Source organism: Chroicocephalus ridibundus, chromosome 2 (assembly GCF_963924245.1).
Source record: "Chroicocephalus ridibundus chromosome 2, bChrRid1.1, whole genome shotgun sequence".
NCBI lineage: Eukaryota > Metazoa > Chordata > Aves > Charadriiformes > Laridae > Chroicocephalus > Chroicocephalus ridibundus.
The window spans coordinates 28052385-28080233 of record NC_086285.1 but is presented as its reverse complement, the minus strand read 5'-3'; the positions used below and the strand labels follow the sequence as shown (position 1 = coordinate 28080233).

Here is a 27849-nt window from a genome sequence, read left to right as displayed (position 1 = left end):
ACTGGCCTTTCCTGAAAGCACTAAGGAGTTACGTAGAATGTGATTTCACTCTGTTTTGAATTTTCCTTTGGGTTTAGGTAATTTAATGTTAATTTTTTTTGAAAGGTGTTTTCCCATAACAAATTAGAGGTGCTTTCCCCTGTTGCTTCCCCTCTCCTCTTCCTTTTCATTTCCCTTCTCCCCTAAAAAAATTCTTAATATTTAATAAAAAATAGAAATAATGATGGCAGAATTTTATATGAACATACATTACAATTTAAAACATGTATTTGTTTTGACAATTGTATTTTGTTACACATCCCTTTCTCCTATTACTCCTTCTTTTACTGGCAGTGAAATATTTTAGTGTTTACCAGTGCAGGTTCAAAAAAAAAAAACCCCAAAAAACAAAGCCTCAAACTCAAATCAGGAATTAAAATCTTGCTTTCTGTGAGAAAAAGGAAGATATTTATGATGTCATAGTAATTTATGATGTGACCAAGAAATAATGAGTCACAGTTTTAATACAGCTACCATGCCTTAAGACTTGAAAGGTCTGTAAATCATTAAATGATTCTACTACTAGTCAAAATAGACAAGTAGAGCAGACAGAGCCAAATGTTAACATATTTGACAGGTCTGTAACTTAATTGCTTTTATAATGCCAATCAAGTAGGCTCCACTTTGATTTTTTGGCTAGGCTTCTGAGAACTGAATTACCTATAACGTGGAAAATATCAAATCCACAATTTTAATTTTTTTTCCCACTGCAGACTTGGTCAGTGCTTATAAACAAACCATATTCCTGTTTGTTTCGCTTTAGCCAGGTCATTAACGTACTAGTGTGGGGCAATCGTCGCAACTTGTATCCCAGTGTTGGAAATCTGTCTGAAGCAGTAGCAGGAATGTACTTCTGTTCAGACTAATTGCAGTTCTATTTATGAGCATTTTTACGTGAGCGTTTGAAGGAGCTTGCTTTACGTTTTATGTACACTTGGACGTTAACAAGACTCTGCAATTCTAGCAGCGTTCGCTGTTTGAGCTGCCCAAAGTAAAAACCTTAGCCAGACCAAGAGAGGGCTGTCCGTGGAAGACAAGAAAGATTAACGGGAGAAAAACACAGCTCTGCCTGAGCAGCATGAAAGCTGTTTCTGTGTAAGCCTGGTCAGGGTAGTGAAAAGCAGATGATTGAGGGCTCAGGAAATCTCCTCGTGATCTGCAGAAAAGGTATTTACTATATGAACTCCCATTGCTAAAGAGCATTATCAGGATCCTGTATAGACAGGACCACAGATGAGAGGACACAAAATAGCATGAGATGGCTTGTCTGGGTTTTTGAAGTCTGGCTTTATCGGAAAAAAGGGTAACATAGAACCAAGCTTTTGAGAACCCAGTATGGTTTGCCCTTGACATACAGTGCCGTGTAATTAAGGTTGTCACCTTTGAAATCTATAAGAAAAACAGTCCCTTTGGACAGATGTCTGTTACTGAGTGGCTCTTCTGGTAACAGGCGAGTCCATAGTGAAATCACCTCCGCAGCAGCTCAGCATAATTCATCTGATGCTCTTGGGATCTTTTGCCATACAAACACGAAGACTTCTAGAGGTAGTTTGAAGCACTGCCGTGGCACTCCGTAAATCTGGCTTCTAAGCCTTGTTCTGTCGTAGAGTTAGTATGTGATTTTGTGGTAAATCATTGAATAGTTCTATGCCTTGGTTGCCCTTTATTATACAATGAGGATGGTAATTCTTCCATTCTTGCATCCCTTGAGTGCGTTTTTAATTTAGATAGTTTTTTATGACAGGGAACAATCTTTATTTTGTGACTGTACAATGCTCAGCACTTTAGGAACCTTGACTTTAATTAGGATTAATGGATGCTAGCAAATGCACAGGAAAACAAGCTGCATCTGGCAACTGGAAAGGAGTAGGGGCCTGGGACAGTGTACAATATTCAGTATGACTGAATGTGATAAACAGTTGACTAAAAATTTTGTAACTTCCACCTGCTTGTCTTTTTGTAAATTGAATATGTAACCAAGACATTGTAGATGATTTCTTTTGCAGAGGTTGATTTTGGATAATTTATATAATATGTTGCTTATGTATTTTAATGGTTGCCATTAATTGCTGTAATTGCTATCCCTGGGTGATATTGTTGGGAAATATTAACACTCTAATAGCAGTAGTAATCCTTTCTTCATCCATGAAACTTTAAAAGGTGATACGTGACAAGTTGGATGGGATGCAGGAGAAAGATCTAGGCTGACCCTAAATACTCTTAGCTGAGAACAGGAAAAAGGCTATGATTTGAAGTAGGTAATAAAGTTAATTAAAGGCACAAGAATTAGCTGGTGGTCAGTAGCAATGAAAGGAAAAGAATCTAATACTTTCTTCTGGGATGGAAAGCACAGTATTTTTCTTCCTGAGTTGCAAGCTGTATTCTCTTCAGAACCTACACCAAAGCTTTCAAATGGAGATGTGAAAGCCCTAGGAGAGCTGGGTCTGGTGTGCTCATTTCTTATCTAATCTCAGAAGGGCACAAAATACAGTTACATTAAAAAGAACAGGAATTTCTTGTCTTGGTGTAATGGGGGGGGAGGGAAATCTGTTTATTTTCCAGTAAAGTTTATTACAAGGTGATTTGAACAAGTGAAGAAATAGAAAACATTCTAACTTCTTAAACTGGAATGTTGTTAAGCAGTTGCTGTTAAACTAATTTTTTTTTTCAGTACAGAGTGGATTTTATTTCCCCATGGACAAAAAAAAAAAATACCTCAACTGTTTCTACTTCTCCCTTCTGTTCAGTAAAGTAGGAAAGTAAGAGGCAGCATGTGATAGTATTGTATTACTGTACAAGACTATACTGCCATCGAGAGGTGTTGGGTGATATCATACCAAGCGCAGAGTTAGAGAACTGCAAAAATTTAAATAATCAGCTAGTTTTTAAAAATTCACATGTGTGTGGATGCATAGCTAGCTGTCCGTGTGTTAAAGCACATCGAATGTTTTATAGGCATGCAGATTTCTAGCTATATGTGTATGAGGAGTTCTTGGATGATGGAGGTGTTTCCCTTTCATTTTCTTGCTTTACATCAAACAAGACCATAAGTGCTTGTGATTAGGTCAAATGTTAAATTCTTTCAGAATAATATAGGCCCTTTGTGAGCCCTTACAGATAATTATCTATGCAGTACCTCTAGGTATCTACACCTATAAATAAGTTGAAATTGCAGTTTTTATTTTAATCACATGATAATAACTGAAAAGTAATAGGTTAGCTTTTACAGTCAGATCATTTGTTTCTTTAAAAAATGATTGGAAGAGGTGATAAGGAATTAGGAGCTGAGAGTATTCAAGTTTGTAACTTCAGTATAGAAAAACTGGTGTTACTGGGAACTACAGTTGATAAAGTTTATCCCAGAATGATTTTTGTGGCACTTAGTGGAGAAATCATTAGGCTTGAGCAACCTGAGCTTAAACTGTGTTTATTCTGGCCAAAAAAATGGTTTCCAACTTCTGACCTTTGGGAGCATATTTTAAAATTTTTAAATGAAATACACTTTCAACTGCAAACGTTAGCAAACAAGAAGGTAATGTTCTTCGACTTCTGGCCAAACAGAATGAATGAGCAGGGTGATACGATGCACTGATGGTGTTTTGTCTGGCTTTTCCACAACAGTTTATACCAGCATCTTGAAGAGACTGGAAAAAAAATAGATTAATGAGATTTCTTTCATTGCATTCACTATGCAAAAACTCAGAAGACAGAAGCCATGCTATTGTGATTCAAGCTACTGATTTGGAGATCAGGGTATCTGGAGACTCTTGGAAGTTGTATGTGTTTGAGCTAGGGGGACGCACACACTGGGCATACGATTAACCTCTTTACCTCAAATCCCCTTCATGTAAAACTAGAGTCATTGTACTTTCCTCAGGGGAGCACTGGGAGGAAATATCCATTAATATTTATGAGATGCTTGCATACTATGATGATGAATAACACAATAGGAGTTACCAGTACTAGACAAGCAAGAAATCATTTCATTAGAGAGTATAGTAGCCATCTCCAGTTTGCTTCCCCCTCATTTTTAGAGTAAGGAGCTGCAGTTACCAGCAGAGATGGTTAAATAACAGGGGGATAAAAGCTCCCCACCAGGCGACTGTACTTGTTACCACTAGAACTGCCTCCATGCGGGCTGATAAACCAGCCTTCCTCTCCATCGCAAAGCAGGCAGGTGGTAGAAACCCTCCTACTGAGACCCTCTGTCAGGTATTGTATGGCTCATCGCTTTCAGTTATTCACCATTTGATTTTTGGAGTATTATCTTTGATCAAGTTCAGCGGATGACAAAGGTTGTTCAGGGAGCTCAGGGCTAGTACTTAGGCAATCTTATGGAAAGACTTCATTGGATATTTCCAATGTCTTTCTTCAGACCTCGTTTCTGGGCAGCAAAAATGATAGTCATTTTAGTAATGCCTCGCGCATGCAGGTCTCAGTGTTTTAAAAATCTGAATGCAGTGAGCTTGATTGTGTGAGGTGGGTAAATAATAGCATCCCCATTTTTCAAATAATGGAGGTAGTCTTATGTGATTTACCCAGAGCCACAAACATGCAACGCTGCAAGTGTCAACGCAGCCAGGTTGCACGTGCAAACGTAAACATTTATATGTACTAACACCTGAAGTACTTCCCATTTGTTTGAATTCAGAAATTATTTGCCTTTATTCTCCTTTAAAATCAGTTCTAAGATTCTATCTATTTCCTTTATCTAAATATGGCACTCACTTATAAACATTTTTCTAGATTTTTAAATTACTCAGTGGTTTGGTGCATTAGTAATCCTAAATTAAACTTAATTTTGTTGTCAGCTTTTAAAATTTGATATGGTTTTCCTGTAGTGAAAATTAAAAGAACACTTCCCATGGAGTCACGGCACAATGAACTGCAAGGATATCATACTGAGAGAGAGTAGTTTATTTGTGCCAACAGACATCAGTTGGTGTGAGTTTTTAAGTAGTGTGTTTTAGAGGAGGGCTGTGGTATAGCAAACTTGCAAACGAACATTATCACCTGCAATTGGGATTTTATCCTTTTAAGAAGAAAATATGTGTGATGGCATGTGGGAACACTTAAGATTTGTAATACATAAACCAAAATGTTTATTATATAGGAATTTGTAATTCGCCATAAGGACCTTTCCAGGATTTTTTTTTATTTTCAGACTTCGCAAGACGAGTAGACAAGTACAAGAAACCGTCTCAATTTCTTGTTTTGAATGCTTACTTATGGAATGTGTTTCAGTTTAAGTGCAAAACTGAAGTCAGCATATGTGCCAAATAATTTATCAGTCTAATTTCTGATGGCAACAAGAATAGCAGTTTTATATGTACCAGGATTCTGGTTTGGTAAAAGCAGTTAAATTAAATTATGCCAATTTGAAAGTCAAAACCAGTTGAGTTACACAAGAGCATGCTTTTTCTGGTCAAAATAGGAAACATTTGGGATATTTTGGGGGTTATGTAAAGACTTTAATTTGTAACCACACTATGTATGCTCAGTCTAAGTGGTAGACAAGAATAGTTGTTCGTGCGATTTGCCATTTCTTCAGCACATTATTTAAACCATATTACTGTGCATATTTTTTATTTTGAATGATAGTTAATCTGAGCTATGATTAATTCTTTTAACATTTGGATAATTTAAAAAAGATGTGCACATCGTGTTTACATACTAGACGTGGCTAGATGCAAGTGCTTTTAAATGAAGCTTATTTAATTTTAGTCATTACCTTCTAGAAAAAACTGGTTCTTGTTTTGTTGTGGGGAGGGTGAGGGTTGCCCTTTGTATGGTTTGTGTGATTTCAAAACCTAGAGAAGGGCATAGCTGTTGGGCCACATAATTAAGAAATTAACAGAAATTAGAATGACGCTCTGTTGAATTCAGGCCAGGTGGAGTTTGAGTGAGTATTTTTTCAATACGCCTAGGTAACATTCATGTTACCTATTTTTTCGTGTTTCAAAGTTTTAACTCGGGATCTGTCAGTGTAGCGGAAAGATTATGCCCTACAGTAGGTATTGTGAATGAGATAAACTTTACTAAACTAGCAGGGAGTCTAAAGTGCTTGCCAGTGTTGTGTTTTAAATCTAACTTTCAAAATGAGTTGAGTGATATCTTCCCAACAAACGGACACTGACATGTTAAAAACATTTAGCAGTTCTTGATTAATGGAATCCTTTGGTCTGTAGACCTGCTTTATTACCTGGTGCACAAATAATGATGTGGAGCTCAGACTCTTGAATCGAACGGCATTTAATGACACTGAAACTGGTAGTTCACTGGGGTTTTAAAAACGCAAAAGGTATCTGCAGTTCTGGTCTTTGGAATCCATGTGTTCTTTGCTTTATGAACCCATGCCAAAACTGAAAGAGCTTCTGCCAGACTTTTACTCTTCAGTAGTATGTTTTCGCTTTCTAAGTACTGGCGTGCACATCTCGGTTACTTAGTTACTAATTCTTCCTTTCACTTCATTACTTGCTTTACAATGTTCTTGGCTTGTCAGTATTGCATAAATTGGTGTTGGTGAATGTGTTCTCGCAGCGAGAACTGAGCTGGTGTCTGTCTGATGTCCTGCAGTGCCTGACCTGCCTCCTCGCTGTTTTTCCTGACCACTCATCTCGGGGGGGGGGTTTCTTACCTTGGGAGCTGCAGCTTATTAACTAATACTAAAACTCTTATCTGCTAATAGCTTAACCGACTGCAGCAGGATTAAAAATGTCTTCTCTTGACTGTAACAGGACATATGCTGCAAATAATGTAACAGGTTAATGTACTGCCTTCCATTTTTAATTTCAGGCTGGAGGTTCTCAAGTGATCTTTACCAATCCACTGGAAATTGTCAAGATTCGATTACAGGTGGCTGGAGAAATTACTACTGGTCCACGAGTTAGTGCCCTCACTGTATTACGGGACTTAGGCTTCTTTGGTCTCTACAAGGTACGTTTTTCTTTATATACATGAATTAAAAGCCAATTATGAATATTTAAAAAAAAAAGATAATTTCATTATTCTCACAAACTTTCATATGTGGACATAGTTGTACTTTTTAAAAAAAATATTCCTTGTTTTCTGATATTATATCTTCATTTTTCATTTCTAATTAAGGGAAGAAACTGTCTTGTGTTTTTAAGCGTATGGTTCTTCTGGATCTTACTAAAATTTCTTTTCTCACTTCAGCGGGTGTAAGTATTGTTCATTGAGGATTAGTTTGTGATTCTTGATGTTCTACCTGGTGTAAAAATAGACTTATCTGCTTCATGATATGGAGCTTAAAGTTTTGGAGATGTGTTTTTGCTCTTCTGTGTTTGATTCAGCAACTTTCCCAGATGTCATTGTTAATCTGGTGATGGGAATCGATTGCAGTGCAATAATAGTGAAGAAATACAGACAGTGGGGGAGCCCAGCATAAAAAAAAAACTACTAAAGCAAGCTTCCCCTTGCTAGTTTAGAAGAACATTGCCACAAATAACTTAAGGAAAAGATGCTTTTATGGATCTGTACTACAAACTCTACAATTCTGTTTTCTACATTGCTGTCCTGAGATAGAAATATATAGAAATAAGTTTAGGTTTAATGTTAGATTGCAGCAGGATTAGAAACTTCTTTTGTTGAATCTAATATTATGTATGCCGCAAATAATTTAAAGGATTAACATATACTGCCTTCTGCTTTTAGTTGAAGGTGACTAGATGTGGAGGAATATGAAAGGTCTTGGGGTACTTTGAGATAGCCATTACACACAGTATTGAAACAAAAACGGCAAGGAATGCCATATACTGCAGAGCACCGTGTGGGTTTTCTTCAGATTCTGCAGCCTACATCCCCGGGAGAAAGCTTTCACATTACCCATTTGTCCCAGGATTTCTGGTGCAGCAGCCAGTATTCCTCTGTTTCTTATTTACAGCAGGGCAGCTGTAAACTGAAGGTGCTTCAAAAACCACCAAATGAGCCCCATCCCCCTCCTCCACAATATTTAAATTCCATCTCCATTTTTAAGCATCCAATCCTTTTAAATTGTTCTTTTAACATTACAAAGAGGAAGCCTGCCCCCAAGTACATGTATGTGTGTTTTGGCCTGGAGAGAAGTTGCAGGTCTGAGTAGGATTTAATGGGGAGTTGTTTTTCCCTTTAAATTGACTTGCTAATTTTTTGGTGTTTTACTGAAGCTGATGCTATTGTGTAAACTCCTAGTAAATGGCATTATGGTGTTGATCAGGTCAACATTTACACCTGAAAAGGTAAACAGGCTGCATCCCTGAGGCTGTGGAGGAATGGAGGGCTGCTACTGACTTTTACTTGGACTAGTAAAAATAAAACATGAAATGAGAAAGAGCGATGAACTAGTTTACTAAAGTTAGCATTTTTTAGATATTTTTCTTTCCCCGAATACCTGCTCTTGGTGGCTGAGCAGAGTTTGCTACATTTTTCCATTTTTAAATGGCATTAATGTCTTGGGTCATATTAGGAATTATTTCTGTTTTCTAGAGTAGACACTTGGTGAATATTTGAACAGGGACTGGATACAGCACTATGTTGCATTGAAACAGGCAGTTATTTAATCACAAGCTACACGGTTTCATTGGATCATTCATTTAAGTCCATTTACCTCCACACAAAAAAAGCTACGGAAAGGTTTGGTTTTGTTCTTACTCTTCTGTTGCCTCTGTTTCTGTCTCCTTGTGTTCATGCCCTTTTGTATGTCTAATTTGGATTCATTGTCTGCAGAAACTCGACGCATTTGACAAAATGGGAGAATTTAACTTGGCAATCACAGTCATCCACCCAACAGAGCACAGGCCATGTCAGATGGGTTATGTCCAAGTGCACCCTTAGTCATGGCTAGCTCTGTCATTGGGCAGGTTTGTGTGGTAGTCCACCAAACACTTTGGCACTGTAGCCAAAAAAAAAATGGCAATCCAATCTGTCCCTGTCCCTTTTGTAAACAAGAGTGTTGGTGCAGCCACATAATGATCTGGAACAGGAAACTCATTAAAACTAAAGCCTCCTCCTCCTTATGGCTTAGTTTATTTTGAATCCAGACCTGCTCACTCTGTAGCTCCTCAGGATGGTTGTACCCAGGCGAAGGGAGGAATGGCTTCATGGCCTGGGGAACCCATCAGCCTGTATCAGAGGAGTTTTATGCTGCCTTGAGGTGCTTGTGGAACAGCAGTGTTAGAGGCAAAAGTAGTCCTCATGAATGCTTGTGCTGAAGCTGGCAGTGCTGACGAGGCCAGGCAGGGATTAATAATTCATTGCATCAAGGTCACCAGCCCCAAAAACGCTGCCCAGAGACATCAGTGGTCTAAAATGAATTTCAGACGTGACTAGATTTGGTAGGTGCTACCTTCTCTGGTGATGCTTCTAGTAAATTAATTTAGTGAGTATAATGTCCAAGTAAACATCAAATAATAATAAATGTTTTACTAATGAGAACTGAAATATCCTGGTACGTTTGGAATGCTTGTACTCTTATTGAGTCAAATTAGCTTTGAAACTATAAAACAGGAATGAGGATTTTGTGTCTATCAGTATTTTTCATGCTATTCACTCTAATATGGACGGCTCTTTCATTTGCATCTTAAGTCTTTGTTTTAGCTTTGTCTTTTGTGTCTCGAGACACAAAGCTTGTATCTCAAGCCCTGAATGTACTTATTTTAGTAGATTACTACTATTTTAGTAGATCTAAGTAAGACTCCATACATATCGCTGCAGAAGAACAAGAATAGACACTTGTTTTAGAAAACAGTTTTATTTGTAAATCTTGGAGTTTGTTTATAGGCTTAATGGGCGTTCCATGTAAGTGTTCCACTGTTAAAACGCTGGCCTATCTCAGCCATGATTTAGGACCAAATGATTAACTTTCTTTTGCAAATGTCGAAAGCAAAATTTGAGACTTTTCATTTCATGAATTTTCATTTGAAATAAGTGGATGTCCTTTTTTTTTACCTCGGTTTTCTGTAAAAAGTTTTTTTAACAATCCAAAACTTAAATGTAATATTTCATTTCATAGTTGATAACAGATTTTTTTTTTCCTTTTTTTTCTGTGTGGTATGGCCTGAATTTATTTTTTTTTCTTTTATGACCAAAAGAAAGCAAAACTAACAAAAACTAACTACTCCATCAGTTGTATTTCAAGATCGTAAAGTTCCTCCTTTTCCACTTGTTAAACATTCTTGTAAAACTGCCCTAAGAAGGATTGACTGCAGTTTTCTACGGCAGTTTCCACCACTGACCACCCAAATAATTGATTTCTGATGTCTGGATTAATGGCTATGTGGTGCGGTGTCCCTGGAAAAGGTGAAGATGGCCACTGCCTAGAAGAGGCCAAGTAGGGTAGGATAGTTTGAGAAGCTGTACAGAGGGACAGGATCCTCTGTTGCTTGCAGAATTTCCTTAAAGGTCTTGCTTTGAGATGGGAAGAAAAGGGATTCCCTCAACCTAACGGTTGCCTGATGAAATCCACGGAGAGCAAAGATCAATGATTTGTCTGTACTGCCAGCAGTGGAGAAAATAGGCTTGTTATAGAGATAGAATAAATGGAGGGATATCACATATTTAACAGGAAGATGAAGCCCAGAAGACATGATGTTCACTTGAAACTAATATCACCGTAATTGTAATTTTTCAAAATAGGAGCACAGATATTTTTAAGTAGGGGTTTTTTGTGTGTGATGAATGAGAACGTTACCAGTCAGTCTGCAAGCTCATAGTAGAGCTGAAGTGTTTCCATTGCCCATCAATGGCAACATGAGTTTACTTCTGTGTTGATAAGTTACAAACCTCTTAAATCAGGACTGGTCATCCAGTCTGCTGCACACTGCTTTTCTGTTTCTCTCCCTCCGCTTTCTTGCTGTTTCACTTACCTCATTGCAAGGACTGCAGTGAAAATTCTCTTTTCCCAGTTCAGAAATAAATCATCTTGAAAGCTGTTCGTACCACCATAGATCAATCAGGCGTGCTCTGCTTAGTTCCTATGAATCTTTTATGCTGAAATTCGGGCGAAAATCTGTAAGAGTCCCATATAGTAGTCAGCAAGGAAGAATGTACTTTCATTAATTTTAACTGCAGCCAGAAGATGCAAAGAATTATGTATGTTGGTCTTAGCTTCATGAGGCAAATTCTTGCATGTCTTAACAAGATCTACTGCTTGTTGTTTGGATTCTTACATTTTGTATTAATTTCTACCTATGAAGCACTTTCTGTGGATTTTAAAATGAAATGCCCACACCCCCCTGATATAGGTAATTTCAGTGTTCCTGTCTTGCATTAACAGAGAAAACCAAGGCACAGACAAATAAATCTTATGTCTCGTGTCAACAAATTAACAAAGGAAATGCTATGTAAACCCTTTTTGCATCCAGCTGAGTGAATCTTGTATTGATTATGATCATAATTATCCCAGCATTCTAGTCCAAATGAATAGCCATACGAGGATCACAGAGAAGCTGGGTTGTGTAGTTTTGATGCCCTTCTATATTAGTGAGATTAATGTTCTTTTGGGTCATTCATTGGCATGTTAATGTGGTGCTCTGCTCTATTTGCAGACCTCATGTTTGAATCGGAATAATTTGTGTTGAAAGCCAATCTGGAGGTCATCTTGGCAACCCAACCCAGTATTTGACCACCTTTATGTTTTATAACAAACAAAAAAATCCAAAAAAACATCACCCTTTTCCTAATGCCTAATTGTAATTGGCCATGTTCCAGCTTCTGTCCGTTGCCTCTAATCATTCCATTGTGCATCTCCAAGAAGAGTTGTCTACTCTGCACCCTCCAAGTAGCTGAAGAGAGCAGTAAGGTCTCCCCGTAGCCTGCTCTTCTCAGAGTTAAGCACACTGCATTCACTTGGCCTTTCCTTGTAGACTATGGGCAACCCAACTGGCTCAATGGCCTTTCACTGGACTCACTCCAGTGTAGCGGCATCTCTCTTGTACTGGAGAGCTCAAAACTGGACACAGGACTCCAGATGTGGTCTCACGAGTGCTGAATGGAGGGGAATTCCAGAGGTGCACTTGCCTTGCACCCTTGCTACTAAAGCCCATGGTGTGGCTGTCTGTCTTCACTGCAAAGAGGCATTGCTGATCCATGCTCAACTTGACCGCCAGTACCCTCCAGACTTTTTCTCCAAAGATGCTTTCTGGCCACTCAGCTTCAGTATGTACTGCTGCATAGAGCTGTTCCAACCCAGATGCAGGACTTTGCATTTGCTGATTTGAACTTCATTATGTTCTTGTCAGCCTATTTCTCCATCCTGTGAAGATGTCTCTGAATAGCAGCCTGGCTCTATAGCACACTAGCTACTCCCCTGATTCGGTATCATCCACTAATCTGCAGAGAGTGCAGCTCATGTTCCATCAATTTAGCTATGAAGATACCACAGCAGACTATCTCAAAAGCCTTGCTCATAGTCAAGGTGTACGACATCCATTGCTGTCCCCTTATCCACAGATCTGGCAAACAGGTTGGTCAGCCACGATTTGGTAAATCCATATTGGTCGTTCCCAGTTTCTCTCTTACCCTTCATATGCTTGGAAATGGCTTTCAGGAGCATTTGTTCCATAAACCTCTTAGAGACAGAGGTGTGCCCAAACAGTTTGTAGTTTCCCAGATCTTCCTTGTTGCTCTTCTTCAAGATGGGTGTGATGTTTGTCTTTTTCCAGTAGTCAGGACCCCTCTGACTGACTTGACCTTTTGAAAGTAATAACAGCTTCACCACGACATCAGCCATCTATCCCGGCACCATTGGAGGTATCTTTTCTGGTCTCACGGATTGTGTATGTGCAGATGGTTTAAGTGCTCTGTCTGTAGGTAATACTGTGCTCCTGCAGACTTTTCTGATAAGCTCATGGAGCTGAGAGGCCTGAGGGCAGATTTTACTAGTAAAAAAGCAAGGCAAATGTAATTTCTCTGCCTTTTTCATGTACTTTGTCACTAGGTTTCCTGCCCCCGTTGAACAACAGCCTTACAATTCATTTAGTTGTCCTTTCTCTGGTGATGTGCTTATAGAAGCCTTTTTTGCTCCCTCTTCACATCCCTTACAAGATACAACCCCAGCTGACCCTTGGCTTTTATGACTCCATTTCTGCAGGCCCAAACAGTGGTTCTGTTTTTCTCCCGGGTAGCACATCTTTTTACTTTCTGCATGTAAGCTCAATCATGAGTTCCTCTGGCCTTCTGACATTGTTGCTCAACCTTGTGCACCATGAAATGGCCCATCATAGTGCTTTGAGGAGACTGTCCTTGAGGATCAGTATTATCTTGGCGTACCTGTGTAACTCTTAAGGTTTTTATTTGGGGGAAAATTGCTATCACGGTGCATAGAGGTCCAGGTCAGATAATTTAGATCTCCTCTCCTTCGCTTCCTTCCCCACCAAAGAACTAAAGATCAGTAAGTCTGGAAAAACAGAGGGTTTTTTTCACTTCAACTAATTGTCCATCATAATAAGTTCAACAAGTCAAAGCTTCCTCCCAGACTCACTGTGCCTTCACTGGGTGTTCAGATACAAGCAATTCTGTAATGATATGCAGCTTTGAAAGAAAATGCACGTTAATTCCAGCAATAAAGTGATTTGACACACACAGCTCGTTAGGCTAACTGCTGGGTTGAACCCCTGTAGTTCTTTAAAGCTGGAAAGCAAATATTTTTTTCTGCCTTTGTCTAAAATTCTGAACGACTTGTGTAAATAAGTATTTTTAAACTTTGTACTTCTCAAAACCCAGCTGCTCCTTTGGGGAGGCACATAGCAGCACTTTTGCAGAAGGAATTTGCTTCCTCTGTTTGTCTTCCTTCTGCCAGTAATTGTTGCTGTGAAAGCACCAGGCCATGGAAGCTTATGACTAGTAAATTCTTCTTTAGCTACAGATGTTCTGTAGATGACAGCTATTCTTAAGAAAATAGAGACGACATATCCCAGTCAGGGAAAATATCATTTAAGCTAACACGAAACGTCATTTCTGTTGGCAGAAATGGGAAAGGATACATTTCCCGTTTTCAGTATTTTTAATAGATTTTATTTAATTTCTGGTCGCGGTAGAATATTGAAGTGATCACACAAGATTAGTTAATACATTTTGTGTCTTTTGCCTGTCTTACACAGTAATATGCATAAAGTCCCGTTAAAGTCAGTTGAATTTACATTCTATTGGTTTCAAAAGACGTCTTTAAAGTGCTCATGTAAATACACATTGTAAGTACACCTGCTTATTTTCTACATCATAGAAACTCATATCTGTATAATATCTGCCATGAAATGTTTAATAAAATATTACTCTTTTTATAAATAATCATTCTGAATAGTGCTTTACAGCATAATAGACAGTGCCACTCCATAATTTTGCACAGCAAGGTTATTCTGTGATCCCAAGAAGACAGTAAATAATACGGTAGTAAATGATTCTTCGAGAATAGGATACGTTGGTTGTGGTAATGTTTATGATTACAATTACTAGAAGGTATTTAGCTCAGATTTGTACTTTGGCTAATATCACCAACAGAGTTTGTATTTCCAAAACTAGTCAGAAAAGCTTCCAAAAGTCTCCTCTTCAGTTTTTTTTTGACAACTTCATAAATGGCCTTCTGGTGTGTTGACCTGGAAAGTGTAATCTCAGTTGACAGCATGTGTATTAAGCTCCTGCCTGGTAGCTTTGATAACAACCGAGGTATTTCACCTCTTGGAAGTTGTGGGTTTACAGCAGGATGATAAACATACAAAACAGAGTAGTAAAAGTTTTGAGTTACATTAATTTGCATCCACCATGCCTATTTGTGACTGTGTTCTCCTATGTGAGAACCTGCTCTTCAGAAATTTTCTTTGAAAATGAGCAAAAAAAAAAAAAGTCCTTCCTCCGAACAAGTGCTATAATTTTTTACCTGTAAATTGCTGGCACCGCATTTGAAATGAGTGTTTCATCCTCTGACTTGATGTGCTAGATCAGTTTCATTTATCGGTTGCTATCAATATATGTGAATAAAAATCTATAGCAGCTTTTAAGGCAATGTTATTTTACAGTAGAAAAAATTACAGCCCTTGAAAGCAAATGCCAGTAATATTTGACTGACTGTTACAAAACCTGTTAGGTGCTGTTAGGGCTCCGATTCCAAAGGGTTAAGCCTGTAGTAAAACCCAAGAAGAATGCAAAATGATCAAGAAATGACATGCTGCCTATTGTTTGTAGCTATAGGATCAAAATAACAATTATACATGCCAAATAAATTCTAAACCTGTAAAGGAGAAAAAGAGGGGGTGGCTGTAAGTACAGGTGCCAGAAGCATTAAATAACCCTCTCAGACAAGGTGCACCACTGTTGTCTTGAATGCTGCGAGGTCCCCCCAGTCTGGCATTTTTCCCCTGCACTAGACAATGTGCATTCACTGCAGGAGACTAGGTTAAGCCTGCGTCTCCCAGACCTGCCGGCTCCTTCTGCCCAACCCGACACAGAGGTGCCTTTGTCAGTATAATTACCCTCCCCTTGTAGTAGAAATAGTTTGTTTAGAGCCTTATTTGCAGGTAGAGCTGGTATAAGCAGGAATTAGCATGCTAAAGAACCTGCCCCAGCACTGACTTGCGCTTATTTATCCGAATCTTTGACAATCAGGGTTGGTGGTTTGTTGGTTTTTTTGTGTTTTTTGTTTTTTTTCTTCCCTCCGTTGGTTTATTCAGTGAGATACTATCCGAGATTAAGAGCTTTAAGGTTATTAAAGAGACTGAAGATGGGAGCCAACTGGCTGTTGTGCGAGGGAGGCGCATGTCACGGTGTGTAGGATCTCCCAACAATTTCATGCCTGGCAGGTCTGCGCCTTGGCTGCCAGAATAAACTCGGGCGGATGATCCTTACAGCTTGCTGGGGATTGATTAAAACTCCTTTTGGCTTTCAGCACGTTGTCCACATCAAAAAGGTGCGAGAAGTAAAATAAATGTTTCTTTGGCTTTTCAAGATACTGTGGCCAATCTCCCCTAAGCCTTCCTAATTGGCCTAGGCTGGTTGCGGATGATTAACTTGAAGTTAAATGAGGCCTGCTTTTAAACATGCTTTCCCAGACTTTAAATGGAACGATGGGGGGAAACTTTAGACTGTTGCGATACTGGACCGGAGCCAAGCTGGGTTATTATTAAAGTGGATCCAAGTTTTAATCCAGGTTTTGTTTACACTGAGCCAACTAAGTTGATGGACATCCCTCCCTCTCTGCATACCTGAACGTATATTATTAGTGATATTAACAATATGCCATTTCTGCCCTGTGAAAAAGGGCCTTTTAATGAAGGGGGAGGAATATTAGCGGCTCGGCCTGAGTTAAGAGTTCCTCACATTTGGAGTTTATTGATTTCCGTAAGTTATTTTAACTATGTTGAGATATTTCAGAGTATGAAAAAAATGCGGAGGAAAAAATGTGCGCAGCGTTTAATGACAACATGGCAAAGAAAATAAAAGTAGTGTGCCCTGAGGGCAAAGGCAGCGAGGAGATTTGCTCTGAGGAAAAGCATGCTCTAAAAATAAACCTTTGAAGAAACCATGTCGGTCTGTGAATGTTTCGTTAGTGACTTTCGTAATTTTTCTGTGAGGTAAATACAGTGCAGACATTGGATCATTAAAAAGTTGAGTTTTCATACAAAACTTGGTAAAGCCCTAGTCTTTTCTTTTTATGTGAAGATCATAAGTAAATGGTAAAACGGGCTTCTGTTGCCCAGGAGAGGCCAGAATTCTTGTCTCTGGTGAATACAAAAGATTCACCTTCTCTGTGCCCTCAAGGTGAAGCTTACAGGCTTTCCAGGGAATTTTGACAGGAGAATCCATCACTTTGTTTGCCAGCTGATAACCCCGTTCAGCATGGGCGAACAGCGGAGTGGCTGCAAATTTGAGGTCCTTTATGGCGTTTTCCTTAGTGTACCCAGAAAGGCATAACGAGGACCAGCGACTGGCAGCATAAATCAGCCAAATCCAGCTGAGCAACAAGGAAAACGGTCTTAACAGCAGGAGTCGTTAACCTCCGAACGGAATGTCAGGGGCAGTGGTCAGTTCTTGGTCTGAAAGAATCAAGAAATAAGCTGAGAGTGCGTGGTGGAAGCAGCTGGGGTTGGAGCAGAGCCTGCTGCCCTCATCGCCTTCGGTACCTGAGTGCATGACACACAGAAGGCCTGACTAGAAGATCTAATGGCTGGTTTTAGATAAATCTTTATTTTCTCAGAGTCATTCTCTGACTACAAACTGCACTTCTTAGCATCTCCCGTGAACTGGCTCGCAGGACCTGGTTTTCCCATCACACGTCCTGCTCGCCCACCCCTGCCTTCCTCACTGAAAGGCAACTCTTCAGTTCTTCTGACACCTTGCAGCCCTTGCGTCTTCGCCTGATAGCCAGCATCCAAACTGGATAAGCACTGTATTTTAACTGCTGTTATAGTGCAAGCTTACAGATATGTCCAGCCATATCATTAGGTTTAATTAAATTTCTGTGGATATTAGCATCTCCCCTGTGAAACGTCTGGCACTGAGACGTGCCCTGGTAGGCCTGTGCACAAGAGAAGTGCACTAACAAGGGCACCCCAGGAGGGATCGTGGATGAACCTCAAGCAGTTTCACTACAACTCCACCCTCGCCTCAGAGAGAAGAGGCTTAGGCTCATCCTTGAACCATTTCTTTCTCAAGCTTGAAAGATTTTACCTATTTTCCAAAGCCACCTCCTTCCTCTCTGTGCCTTCCTGCTGGTCTCAGTCCTGGTGTGTTCAGGCTCTGGTGACCTCTGGATCTCCGTATTGAGGAAAGGCAGACTGCAAGTCCCTTTTGCTGTTGGAACATGGATATTATTTGGTATTTTATTTTGGTTGACCTCCTTTAGTGGCTTTTCTGCTTTTCCCCCTGCTTGAATAACAGTTGATTGCTTGCTGCTACCCCAAAACTTTCCTTGCCTGTTTGCCACTCGCTTAGTTCTGAAGCCAGCGATACTGCTGGTAACTTTGTTGGCTGGCCGTACCACTTACAAAATTGATAGCAAGGAAAATTTAACAGTAAGAGCTGAAACTTATTTGAAACAAAATGTATCCCAGATCACGCGTACTTCAAAAATCACAGCTAAATCATCCTGTTACTGGTCTGCAAAAGAGTTAGTGCTATGGTCCTACTCTCTTTCTTTCCCTCTTTCCCTCGATTTACGTTACATTATCAATTGCGATGTCTGCATAGGTGTATGGACTGGGCAGTGTTTTCCCTGAAGTATTTATTATAAGTGGGAATGAGAGGCGACAGACCTGTCCTGGGGCTCCATCTTCTTCAGACACATCCTAAACTCCCACTACAGGTGCATGGCTACAATGTCAGCTCTTTAAAATTCTGCAAAGGTGTTATCAGAGTTTACTCCAACACATAACATTTTCTCTATTACCAGCAAATAACTGCAGTACTAGGGAGTGAGGGAGAAAAAGCAGACAAGATAAATACAACGACAGAAATTACTGAACCAAGAAACAATACACAGACACTCTTCAGCAGGGTGAAATACATGGATCTCTCAAAAATTTGAGGGGAGAAATTGCTTTGCAACAAAACAAAACACCACCGTGTTGCTCTGTTCTCTGATATTCATAGTTCATCATGTTAAATTTGCTCATTCTCAAAACTTGTTCTCTTTTTCAACACAGGGTGCTAAGGCATGTTTTTTGCGTGACATCCCCTTCTCTGCCATTTATTTCCCCTGTTATGCTCATTTGAAAGCTTCATTTGCAAATGAAGATGGGAGGGTTAGCCCTGGAAATCTGCTCTTGGCTGGATCAATAGCTGGTAAGTCCCCAAATTTCTTTTTGCGTGACACTATATTGCACCTGCAGCGCAATAGTTATGGCAGTGAGACCTCTGAAAAGCTCAGAACTATACACAACTATACTGTATTTTGCAACCTTATGTCCAAATAACAGAAAGCTACGATGCTGTAGAGTGACTTGATGTTAAAAATAAATATACTGTAAGTTCCTGGTATAATCATAATGTTCAGAAGGCAAAAGAAAGGGAAAGATTTAAGTGCTGATGTTTTGTTATCATGTATCATCATTCCTTGTGAAGGTACTGGTGCTGGTTTTGGCTGTGTCTGGCTGACAGGTAAAGTTTTGTTGAAATGGTTTATAAATAAAATTGTGGCATTCATGAAATTCTTCATGATCAAAGGAATCTTGAATTCTGGTATATGGAGTCTATGGTGGTTGAACCCCAGTCAGCAACTAGGACCATGCAGCTTTCGCTCCCTCTCTCTCCACAGTAGGGTAGGGAGAAGAGGGAGAAAAGGAGGGGGAACGGCCAAAAAAAAACAACAAAAAAACCCACTGATGGGTTGAGATAAAGACAGTTTTATAGAACAGTAATGGAAGAGGTTGCCCAGAGAGGTGGTGGAAGCCCCATCCCTGGAAGTTTTTAAGGCCAGGCTGGATGGGGCTCTGAGCAACCTGATCTAGTGGGAGGTGTCCCTGCCCACGGCAGGGGGGTTGGAATTAGATTATCTTCAAGGTCCCTTCCAACCCAAACCATTCTATGATTCTGTGATTCTAAGAGGAAAATAATAATGGCAAAAGAAGATGCAAAATAAAGTGGTACAACGTAAGTCGCTCTCACCACACAATGATCAGTTGTGATCATGGATCCCTGCCTCCCAGCCAAGCCCCGTTTATATACTGAGCACGATGTCTGTGGTATGGAATATTCCTTTGGCCAGCTCGTCCTGTCTGTGCTCCCTCTCAGCTTCTATGGGAAGCTGAAAAAGTCCTTGACTAATTAACATTACTTAGCAACAACTAAACTCCTTAACTACTTGACTCCTTAACATTACTTAGCAACAACTAAACCAGTATGTGTTATCAACATTAGTCTCATACTAAATCCAAAACACAGCAGCTACTAGAAAGAAAATTAACTCTATCCCAGCTGAAAGCAGGACAGTCCAAAAGCTGTGCTGGCAGTACCGCTCTCCAAACAAAATGACATAACGTGACAAAATGATGACAATTACTTGCTACCCACAGTATCCCATGCAGTTACTTGGTTTCATGAGGATTTTACCCTTATTTTTGGTTTTTTTTTTTATATTAAACTAAAGAGAAAAGCTTGAAAACACTTCTGCTGTGCCACAGGTTGCTGATTCCTAGCATACCCAGATAGGAGAGAGGTGCTGAGTGTGATCCTGAGCACTTGCTTGTTTTCAGTCTGCTACGTAGTGGTTAGGAGAGCCAAATCATGCCTAACTTGTCCCAGATGCGTTTAACTTGAGTGTGCCAGAGCCTAAGGGAAAAGACAGAGACACGCTTTGTAGACTCAGCTTGCCTTTGCATCTGCTGCCTAGCTGGTCCCTGGCGCAGCACTCAGCTTCTACACCGAAGGGGGCCACCATTTGGTAGCTGCCTCCTGGAGAGGGCAGCTTGGGAGTCTTGTTCCTGCTGTGTCCACGGTTTTCCCTTCAGGAAACAAAGAAGCTTGAAAATTTGTGCAACGGGACCTTTGAGGGAGTGTGTAGCAAGCAGGAGGGCTCACATCAGCAGGTATTTCCATCGTGGTCATCGGGGACCGCTTGGTCTCTCCGAACTGCAGCCGAGTTCTTCCTCCAGCATGGCCCCTGACAGGGTGGTGACATGAAGCCAGTACAGATAGGTGGTTTAGCTATGTTTTGTGGTTTGATTTTAAGCTTTCTTCTCCCTGGGGAAACTGTTCTCAGTCAAGATTATACATGGGGCTGTGTCTCTTGAGGAGCAGGGACCTTTTATAGCCGGTATCTGGGCTTAGAATATAGCTAAGATCAGTCAGTTTGTCTTGTTGAAGCATATAGCTCTATATTCAGAAGCTCGTAGTCCAAAGAAATCAACCTGGCACTAAGGAAACCAGCTGTGTTCAGATGACTGGTGCTTAAAACCCCCTTGCCCTCTCCCCTCCTCCACCCCAAACCAGCCTCCAAGCCCCCCAACAGGAGCTTACAGCCAGCTTATTTCTCACCCATTTTAATGGAACAAAACAATTTTTGAACTTTAGATCATATTTACAGGTTTGAAACATAAGCTGGCATTTTTAAGCCAAGTCATTTCTTAGATTTTCCTATTTTTCTCTTTCTAGCCATTGTCAGGTGATTGCAGACTGAGATAACCGTCCCTTTGAAGTTCAGGCACAGAAGCAGTCTTTATTGTTGCTGATATGGCTTACCAAACTAGCTATAATGTGAATTTTATCCAGTGCTTCCTGTGAATCCCATCCTAGGTTAACTCTCATGAGCAAATTACAGTGTTAAAGGTACAACACTCATCGTGCTGTTTACCAAAACAAGGAATTTCTTTTATTGGGTACAAGTAAAATGTGGTAGGGGTGTATGTGTCCTCTCTGGTTTGCCACAAGAAAGTCAAGGGGAATATAAAACAAAACCCTCGCCACCTCTGAAACGCTGGCTCAGTCTCTGGGCTGATGTCTCTGCTCTGGCCGGGGATCTCACCCGATCATCAGACTTTGGATGTGTTTGTGAGCTCCCTCTGGGTGCGGGGAACTCCACCTTCCCACAGCCCGTGGTGCTGGGATGTTCAGCTGGGATGCTCAGACGCGCACCTGTGTCCTTTGCTTGTGCTGGGTATATTTTCTTCCTTTTCGTTGTTAGGGACACATGCAACATGCACGGCATCTAGCTTGATCTGCATCTGGCTTTCACTGTTCACCAGATGCCTCAACCTGTTGTGCCGTGGCATTTTCTGAGGAGATGATCTAATATCAGCTACAGGATTTCTCCTTAATTTGCTCCATCTGCCTATTGCCTCCATGAACTTCCTTCTTCTCCCCTCGCTCCTCTTTTTTATTGCCAGCTCCTGCTGTGCCATTTGTCTCATTTCCATTGTAATCTCCTCACGGCAGTGACCTGTAAATTTTTAGTAGTCTGTCAAGTCTTTTGTCCTGTACACGTAGCTCCTAAAAACAGGATTGGAAACATCTTGAACTGCAAAATATCCTCAGTAATAAAGAATAAGGAATAAGGAGATGGAAGTCAATGGGTAGTATGCAGAATTGTTTCTAAGTATGTCCTTTGGTTTTCCTTGAAAACACTTGGTTGGCTTTTGAAGGACAAAAGTCCGGCTTTAAATTGAAGGCTCAACCAATATCCTGGTGTGGGTAAGGCTAAGCAAAGAGGAATTTCAGCATTTCTGGAGTTCAGAAACCTTTACCGGGTTTTAGTCCTTGCCCGCCAGACTGACCACTGTGCAAGTTCAGCCTGTGCGTTATTTTGGGGGGTCCAGGAGAGGAGGGGGGGAGTTCTTAGTTCGGTGATACGCACATGCTTACATCTCTCAGAGCAGTCTGCAGGCAGGGTGCTCCGGTGCTTGAAGCCAGACCACGCTGGTTTGGACAGAAGTTGTTACAGAATTATTAAGCCTAAAAAAAAAAAAAGGCAAAGGAGATTTATGCATCTACATCTGACCAAGCTGGTTTGGAACAGATGCAGAATGGAAAAGTAATAAAACCATAAGAGACAGTGTCTTCTGGGTGCAGTCTCGGTGAGCTTTTTTTGGCCTTTTTTTTTCCTGAATTCTAAACATGGGCAGCCCCGGTTTGGATAGGAATGATTTTAGAAATGCCACCCATTGGTAACTTGGTATTTTTTGCTTTCAATTGATTATCTGCCAGGGTAAATTTAAATCTTCCTCCAAGTGTTCTGTGGAGGATGTCAGCTGTGGCTTTGCAGCTGAGCAATCTGCCGTTCCTAATGAGAAGAACGACCCTTTTTTTTTTTTAAACCTCAGCTCTCGTGCCTTGCTGAGCGTGCACGGCGTTAGCTGGTTCTTGGTGCCATCTCTGCGTGAGGGGCGGGGGGGTGTGTGTGTACAGGCTACTCTAGCACAGTGTGCAACCAGAATGCCAGGAACCACGGAGAGGCGTGAAAAGGAAAGGGAAAGACCGACCTCACCTCCAAAAACTTTGTGCTTATTAACTATGCAAGTTTCTGGTTAGCGCTGAAAAAATCTAGCCCGTGCCTCCCGGCTGGGCAGGAAGCATGTGATATGGTTGTTCCTCTAGGAGAAGCTCTCTCTGGGTGAAGCCACGTCCACAACAGCTTCCTCTTGTTGCTTGTTCTTCTCAGCTTCTGCTTAAATCAAACGTGGCCGGATTCTCCTGATGTAAGGATGGAAGGCACGGTTACCCTGGGGTAAACAAGGTGTGTAGCTTATGTGACGGGTCGGTGGTACCCCCCTGATGGTTTTTGTGCTGTGTGTAGGTATGCCTGCGGCCTCTCTGGTGACCCCTGCAGATGTGATCAAAACAAGGCTACAGGTGGCAGCCCGGGCAGGACAGACCACCTACAGTGGCGTTGTAGACTGCTTTGCCAAGATCCTTCGAGAGGAAGGTCCGAAGGCTCTGTGGAAAGGAGCAGGGGGTATGTAAAAAAGCTTTGATTACTAAGTGATTTCTGATTGTGGTTTTTGTCACTTAGGAACTCTTCTCTTTTCTTTCAAGCTCGTGTGTTTCGATCTTCCCCTCAGTTTGGTGTAACTCTGGTGACTTACGAGCTACTGCAGAGATGGTTTTACGTGGACTTTGGGGGAGTGTAAGTATGTGGTGTCTGAATCCGCCTGGGACCCTGAAACTGCACCGTGTGGGTCTTTGTACTCAGTATGTCAGGGTTTTGCTACTGCACTGGGCATGCTGCAAAGGCTTTGTGAATACTCGTTAAACCACACTACACTGGTGGAGGTTAGGATGATATTCCAGTACCTGTTTCACAGCAAGACGTTACCCCATTTTATAGCATTGTTTCAAGCTGGGGACCTGTGTTACTGTAAACAGAGACAGCGAGAGGCTAAATAACGGAGCGGGGATGTAACTGCAGGGGAAACGTGCCGCCTGCCAGGTCAGGATACGCTCTGCGTTAGTCCTCGTTAGTTTGGTGGAGGAGCTGTGCCCCTGATTAGGCAGGGCATTTGTCGTCCTAAAAAAGTCTATAGGTGTCACCAAGTCCAAGATGTATTTGTTGGAGCTTCAGCTCTGCCTCTTGACGATACAGATGGATGTGCATATAATGATCGTTTAGCGTGATCCCAGGAGCAGCTGCAGACCACTTTATGAGGCTTTGGGGACAGTAGTTTGAAAGCCACCACAAAAATGACTTAAACTCTTGGTTCCTGGATTGGTTGTGCACTGTAGCAGAGACTTACGAACCTCTGCTCCCCCACACTGCAGTTTTGGTGAATGCATTACAAATTTTATCTGGATTTGACCGTCCTCAATCAACATGCAGGCTCCTAATTGTTCTGGAAGGTTTTAAAACAGGGTATTTCTCATTACATTGCAGCATTTAATTTAGTTAGTTACTGGGAGGTACACTCGGATGTCTCATTCAGCTTACTTTATGGAGGAGATTTTTGTGAATACTGGTTATACTCTATGGAAATTAATGTATTATTTTTCTTATTTTGCAGAAAACCGGCTGGATCAGAGCCAGTTCCTAAATCTAGGATCACGCTCCCTGCTCCTAACCCTGACCATGTTGGTGGTTACAAATTGGCAGTTGCCACTTTTGCAGGGATTGAAAACAAGTTTGGACTTTACCTACCTCGGTTTAAGCCATCGCCACCTACCTCAAAGGCTGCTGCAGCAGTAGGACCCTAAGTTTATTGCTGTAGGTTTTTTGTTATTAGTTGGGAAAGAGCCACTTTTCTAATTGGTTAATACTTTGTTCCTTTAGCTTCTCATCATATAACAGTTTAGCTTCATTTGAGTTTTAAGGCAGTTTTCATCTTCAATGTAATCATTTGTCTTTGTGCTTCCTTAACCAGATCACTGTGAAATTCTTACCAGTTGTTTTAAGTTTGGGACCATGAATGTATTTGTCCACATCTGACATGTGCTTGTGTTGAGAAGACACTAATTTTAGGTTCCGTTTACTGGGGGGGGGGAAAGGGCTGGGTGAGAGCTGTGGACCAGATCATCTTACAGGCAATGCTCGGTTGCAGATTACCAGGGTGGATGTCGCACATCGTCACTCAAATGGAAAAACTCAGTGGATATCACGGTGCTCAAAGCGGAATGATCTTGACTGTACGTGTAAATTGGATATAATAAACTTAGTGCGTGTCTGTAGAGGTCAGCAAATACATACCCGGTACCTAAGTATGCCAGTACAGCTTCAACTTTTTAAATATGTACACGCACAAGTTCTGTTTCTGGATTGTATTATGAAGCTTTTATGTGGAACATGTTTTTGTAATGGAAACCACATTTATAAATGTTTAGCCGTTGTATTATGTTACTGGTATCAAAATGCTCAAAAGAAAGTGTTATTGTCCATAGTCTTTGCACTTTATGGCAGTACTTTTGGCATTCTACTACACATACAAGGAAATTTCATAACTAGGTGCCTATCTTGGGTTGCTGGTGTTTGGAATTCAGTTTGTATATGCACTTCTATAGTAAAACGCTGCTTGTTTAAATAACTGCAATAGAAAATTCATGCACTGTATCAATGGTACCTGCCTTAACTGCTGGCTTGTAATTGGCAAATAGGTGGTTTCAGATTCTTATTTACTTCATTGAGTCAAAAGAGATTAAAATACTCTAAAAGAAAAGATTTTACTTAATTTTTTGGTGCCTTGCACAGTCTTTAGAAAATTATGTATTTATTAAGATAGAAATAAACCTTTCAAACAGATGCACACATGGTATTCTGTTGTGGAAACAGAACAACGTCTTGTTCACCTTCAGTTATAAAGTCAGGTTAAGATAAAGTTGATATTTGGACATGTGGGCTACAAAAACACCTGCAGCTTGAGAACAAATGACCTGAATTGCTCCGTGTAGAAAAGACATCTGTTGGTGTAGGTGTCACTGAAAAAGCTACATTTTTCCTCAGTCGAAGACCAGGATTGGAGTAAGCTTTGCTATTTTGACCTTTACTTTTGGGGGAAGGTTAATGTGTTATGAAGAGTCTGACTACCTGCTCAGTTGAAGGTACCGTTGAGTGTCTTCTGTGATGCCTCTTAAGACCAGGAAGCATTTGGTCTTCCTTCTCTTCTCGGGGTGGGAGGTGGGTGCCTTCAGCCTTGGCTGTAGGCTGAGGGAAGGCGTAGGTGCAGCATCATGGCAGGCGAACGCGTTAGGGATGCGATGTCCCGTGGTTGTACTGTAACTTGTGGAAATACTGAAATGCAGATCACTCTGTGATTGTATTTGTGTTTGGGTCACCGTGAAAATCATGCTCTCAGACTCATTTGTATTTTGAAGTTACCACTGGCAGGAGCAGCACCTTGCAGTATCGTGCGCGTGAGGGCGAGGGCAGGAGATGACACCTACCTGCCGCTGCATCTTGGAGCCTGGCTAACCCAGTCTGCAGAGGCTGCCGGCCGCTGCCTCTCGGCCCTGTGTATCTGAGTCTCCCCCGGTGACGGACGGATCCTTCCTTTCAGAAATGGTGGCGGGGGGTGGAATCTGCCCCTTGTATTACTCCAAAATTAACTGTCAGGATTTTTAGTTAAGGCTTGTCATAAAGTTAAACTTTCTCACTGGAAGCTGCCTGTGCTTGACACTTGAGATTTTAGGCTGTTTAGGAGCTGCTTTTATGCTTCTTCCCTCACTTTTGCCTGGCCTACCTTGTCACGGGTTTCTGTGGAAAATGAGCAGCTTGGGAGGATGTCCGAGTACGGAGCTGCACGTTTTCCCCAGTCCGGGAGAGGAAGCGCCTGGCCACAAGCACGGGTCCAGCCAGGAGCTGCTCCCCCCGGCAGAGCCTGGGGAGGGACACCCGGCCTCACCGGCCAGAGCACGTCCCTCTGCCGCCGAACCCCGACACGGCCAGGGCCTCCCAGCCGGGAACGGAAGAGGAATTAGAGCGGGGTTATTGTGAGACTTGCGCAACTTCTTGGCTCCTGTGATAAAGACCGTTGCTTGTGTTTTACAAAACAAATCGTAACTCAGACCCATTCCCCTGCCTACTGCTGCCCCCTCTTTCCCAGGCCTGCCAGTATAAATGTGACTTGTCCCGTATCCCAGGGATGAAGGGACAAAACGCCCAGCCCAGGGACAAAGCTCAGGTGCAGCTCTCCTATGGCACGTCCATCTCAGAAGGCCACAGCCTTCATCTTCTCCCTGGCAGGCAGGCAAACAAGGCCGGACTGACTCTTCCCTCCCCATCCATGGTGGCCCTTCCCCATTAGCTGTCTTTTGGCATCTGCTCTGTCCTTCTGCCCTTCTTCTCAGGGCCAGCAGAGGATGGGGGCAGGGGCAGAAGGGTTGAAGAGCCAGCGACTGCTTCATCGACACCCAACCCAGTTCGAAACGTTTCAAAGCCTGCTACAGCCCTGCCCACAGATCTTGGGGAAGATCTGTGCCCACGGTCGGCTTCCTCCAGACACAAAAGGATGCATTCCTGCTCTGGCAAGCTTACCGGCCAAGAAATTGTCGGATTGCCTCGCAAACAAACAAAGGGCCCCGAGGACAATGTTTAGATGTTTGTCCTCTTCGGGTTTCTGGGTGAGTTATGCAAAGTGTGGGAGGAACGGGATAAGATGTAACCTCGCTTGCTTCCTGCAGTCCAGCTAACTCCCCTGGCAGGACTTGCAGGAAAAAGAAAGGATCAAACGTTGGCGATGTCACCTATCAGCGTGACAGTGGGCTGGGGGTGTCCCTGAAGCAGTCACCCCGTATTTGTGTTTCTCGGGCCGGCAGAAGCCGAGGGACGCTGTGCTGCCTGGTCCCCGGGGAATGGGCTGGGTTTAAGCTGACTTAATATTGACAGTTTGCAGGGACACTTTTGTGAGCAAACATACCACAGGCTTCAAAAATAACTTGGGCAGGTTTTTGTAAACCTGCTAAAAATACGAA

At 41.6% G+C, this 27849-nt stretch overlaps 1 protein-coding gene across 3 annotated transcripts in view; it reads left to right on the top strand.

Moving 5' to 3' along the window:
- The window catches only part of SLC25A13 (solute carrier family 25 member 13), a 105322-nt gene extending 77978 nt beyond the window's left edge, over window positions 1–27344 (top strand). Inside the window, exons 14-18 of one of the 3 annotated variants that reach the window (XM_063324880.1) lie at window positions 6835–6975; window positions 18669–18807; window positions 23252–23410; window positions 23491–23581; window positions 24453–27344. In XM_063324880.1, coding sequence (XP_063180950.1) covers window positions 6835–6975; window positions 18669–18807; window positions 23252–23410; window positions 23491–23581; window positions 24453–24642 — 720 coding nt within the window. In that variant the 3' untranslated portion in view covers window positions 24643–27344. The remainder of the gene's footprint in view (window positions 1–6834; window positions 6976–18668; window positions 18808–23251; window positions 23411–23490; window positions 23582–24452) is intronic. The other 2 variants (XM_063324881.1, XM_063324882.1) reach the window with 2 other exon arrangements.
- Window positions 27345–27849: the final 505 nt, after the last annotated feature.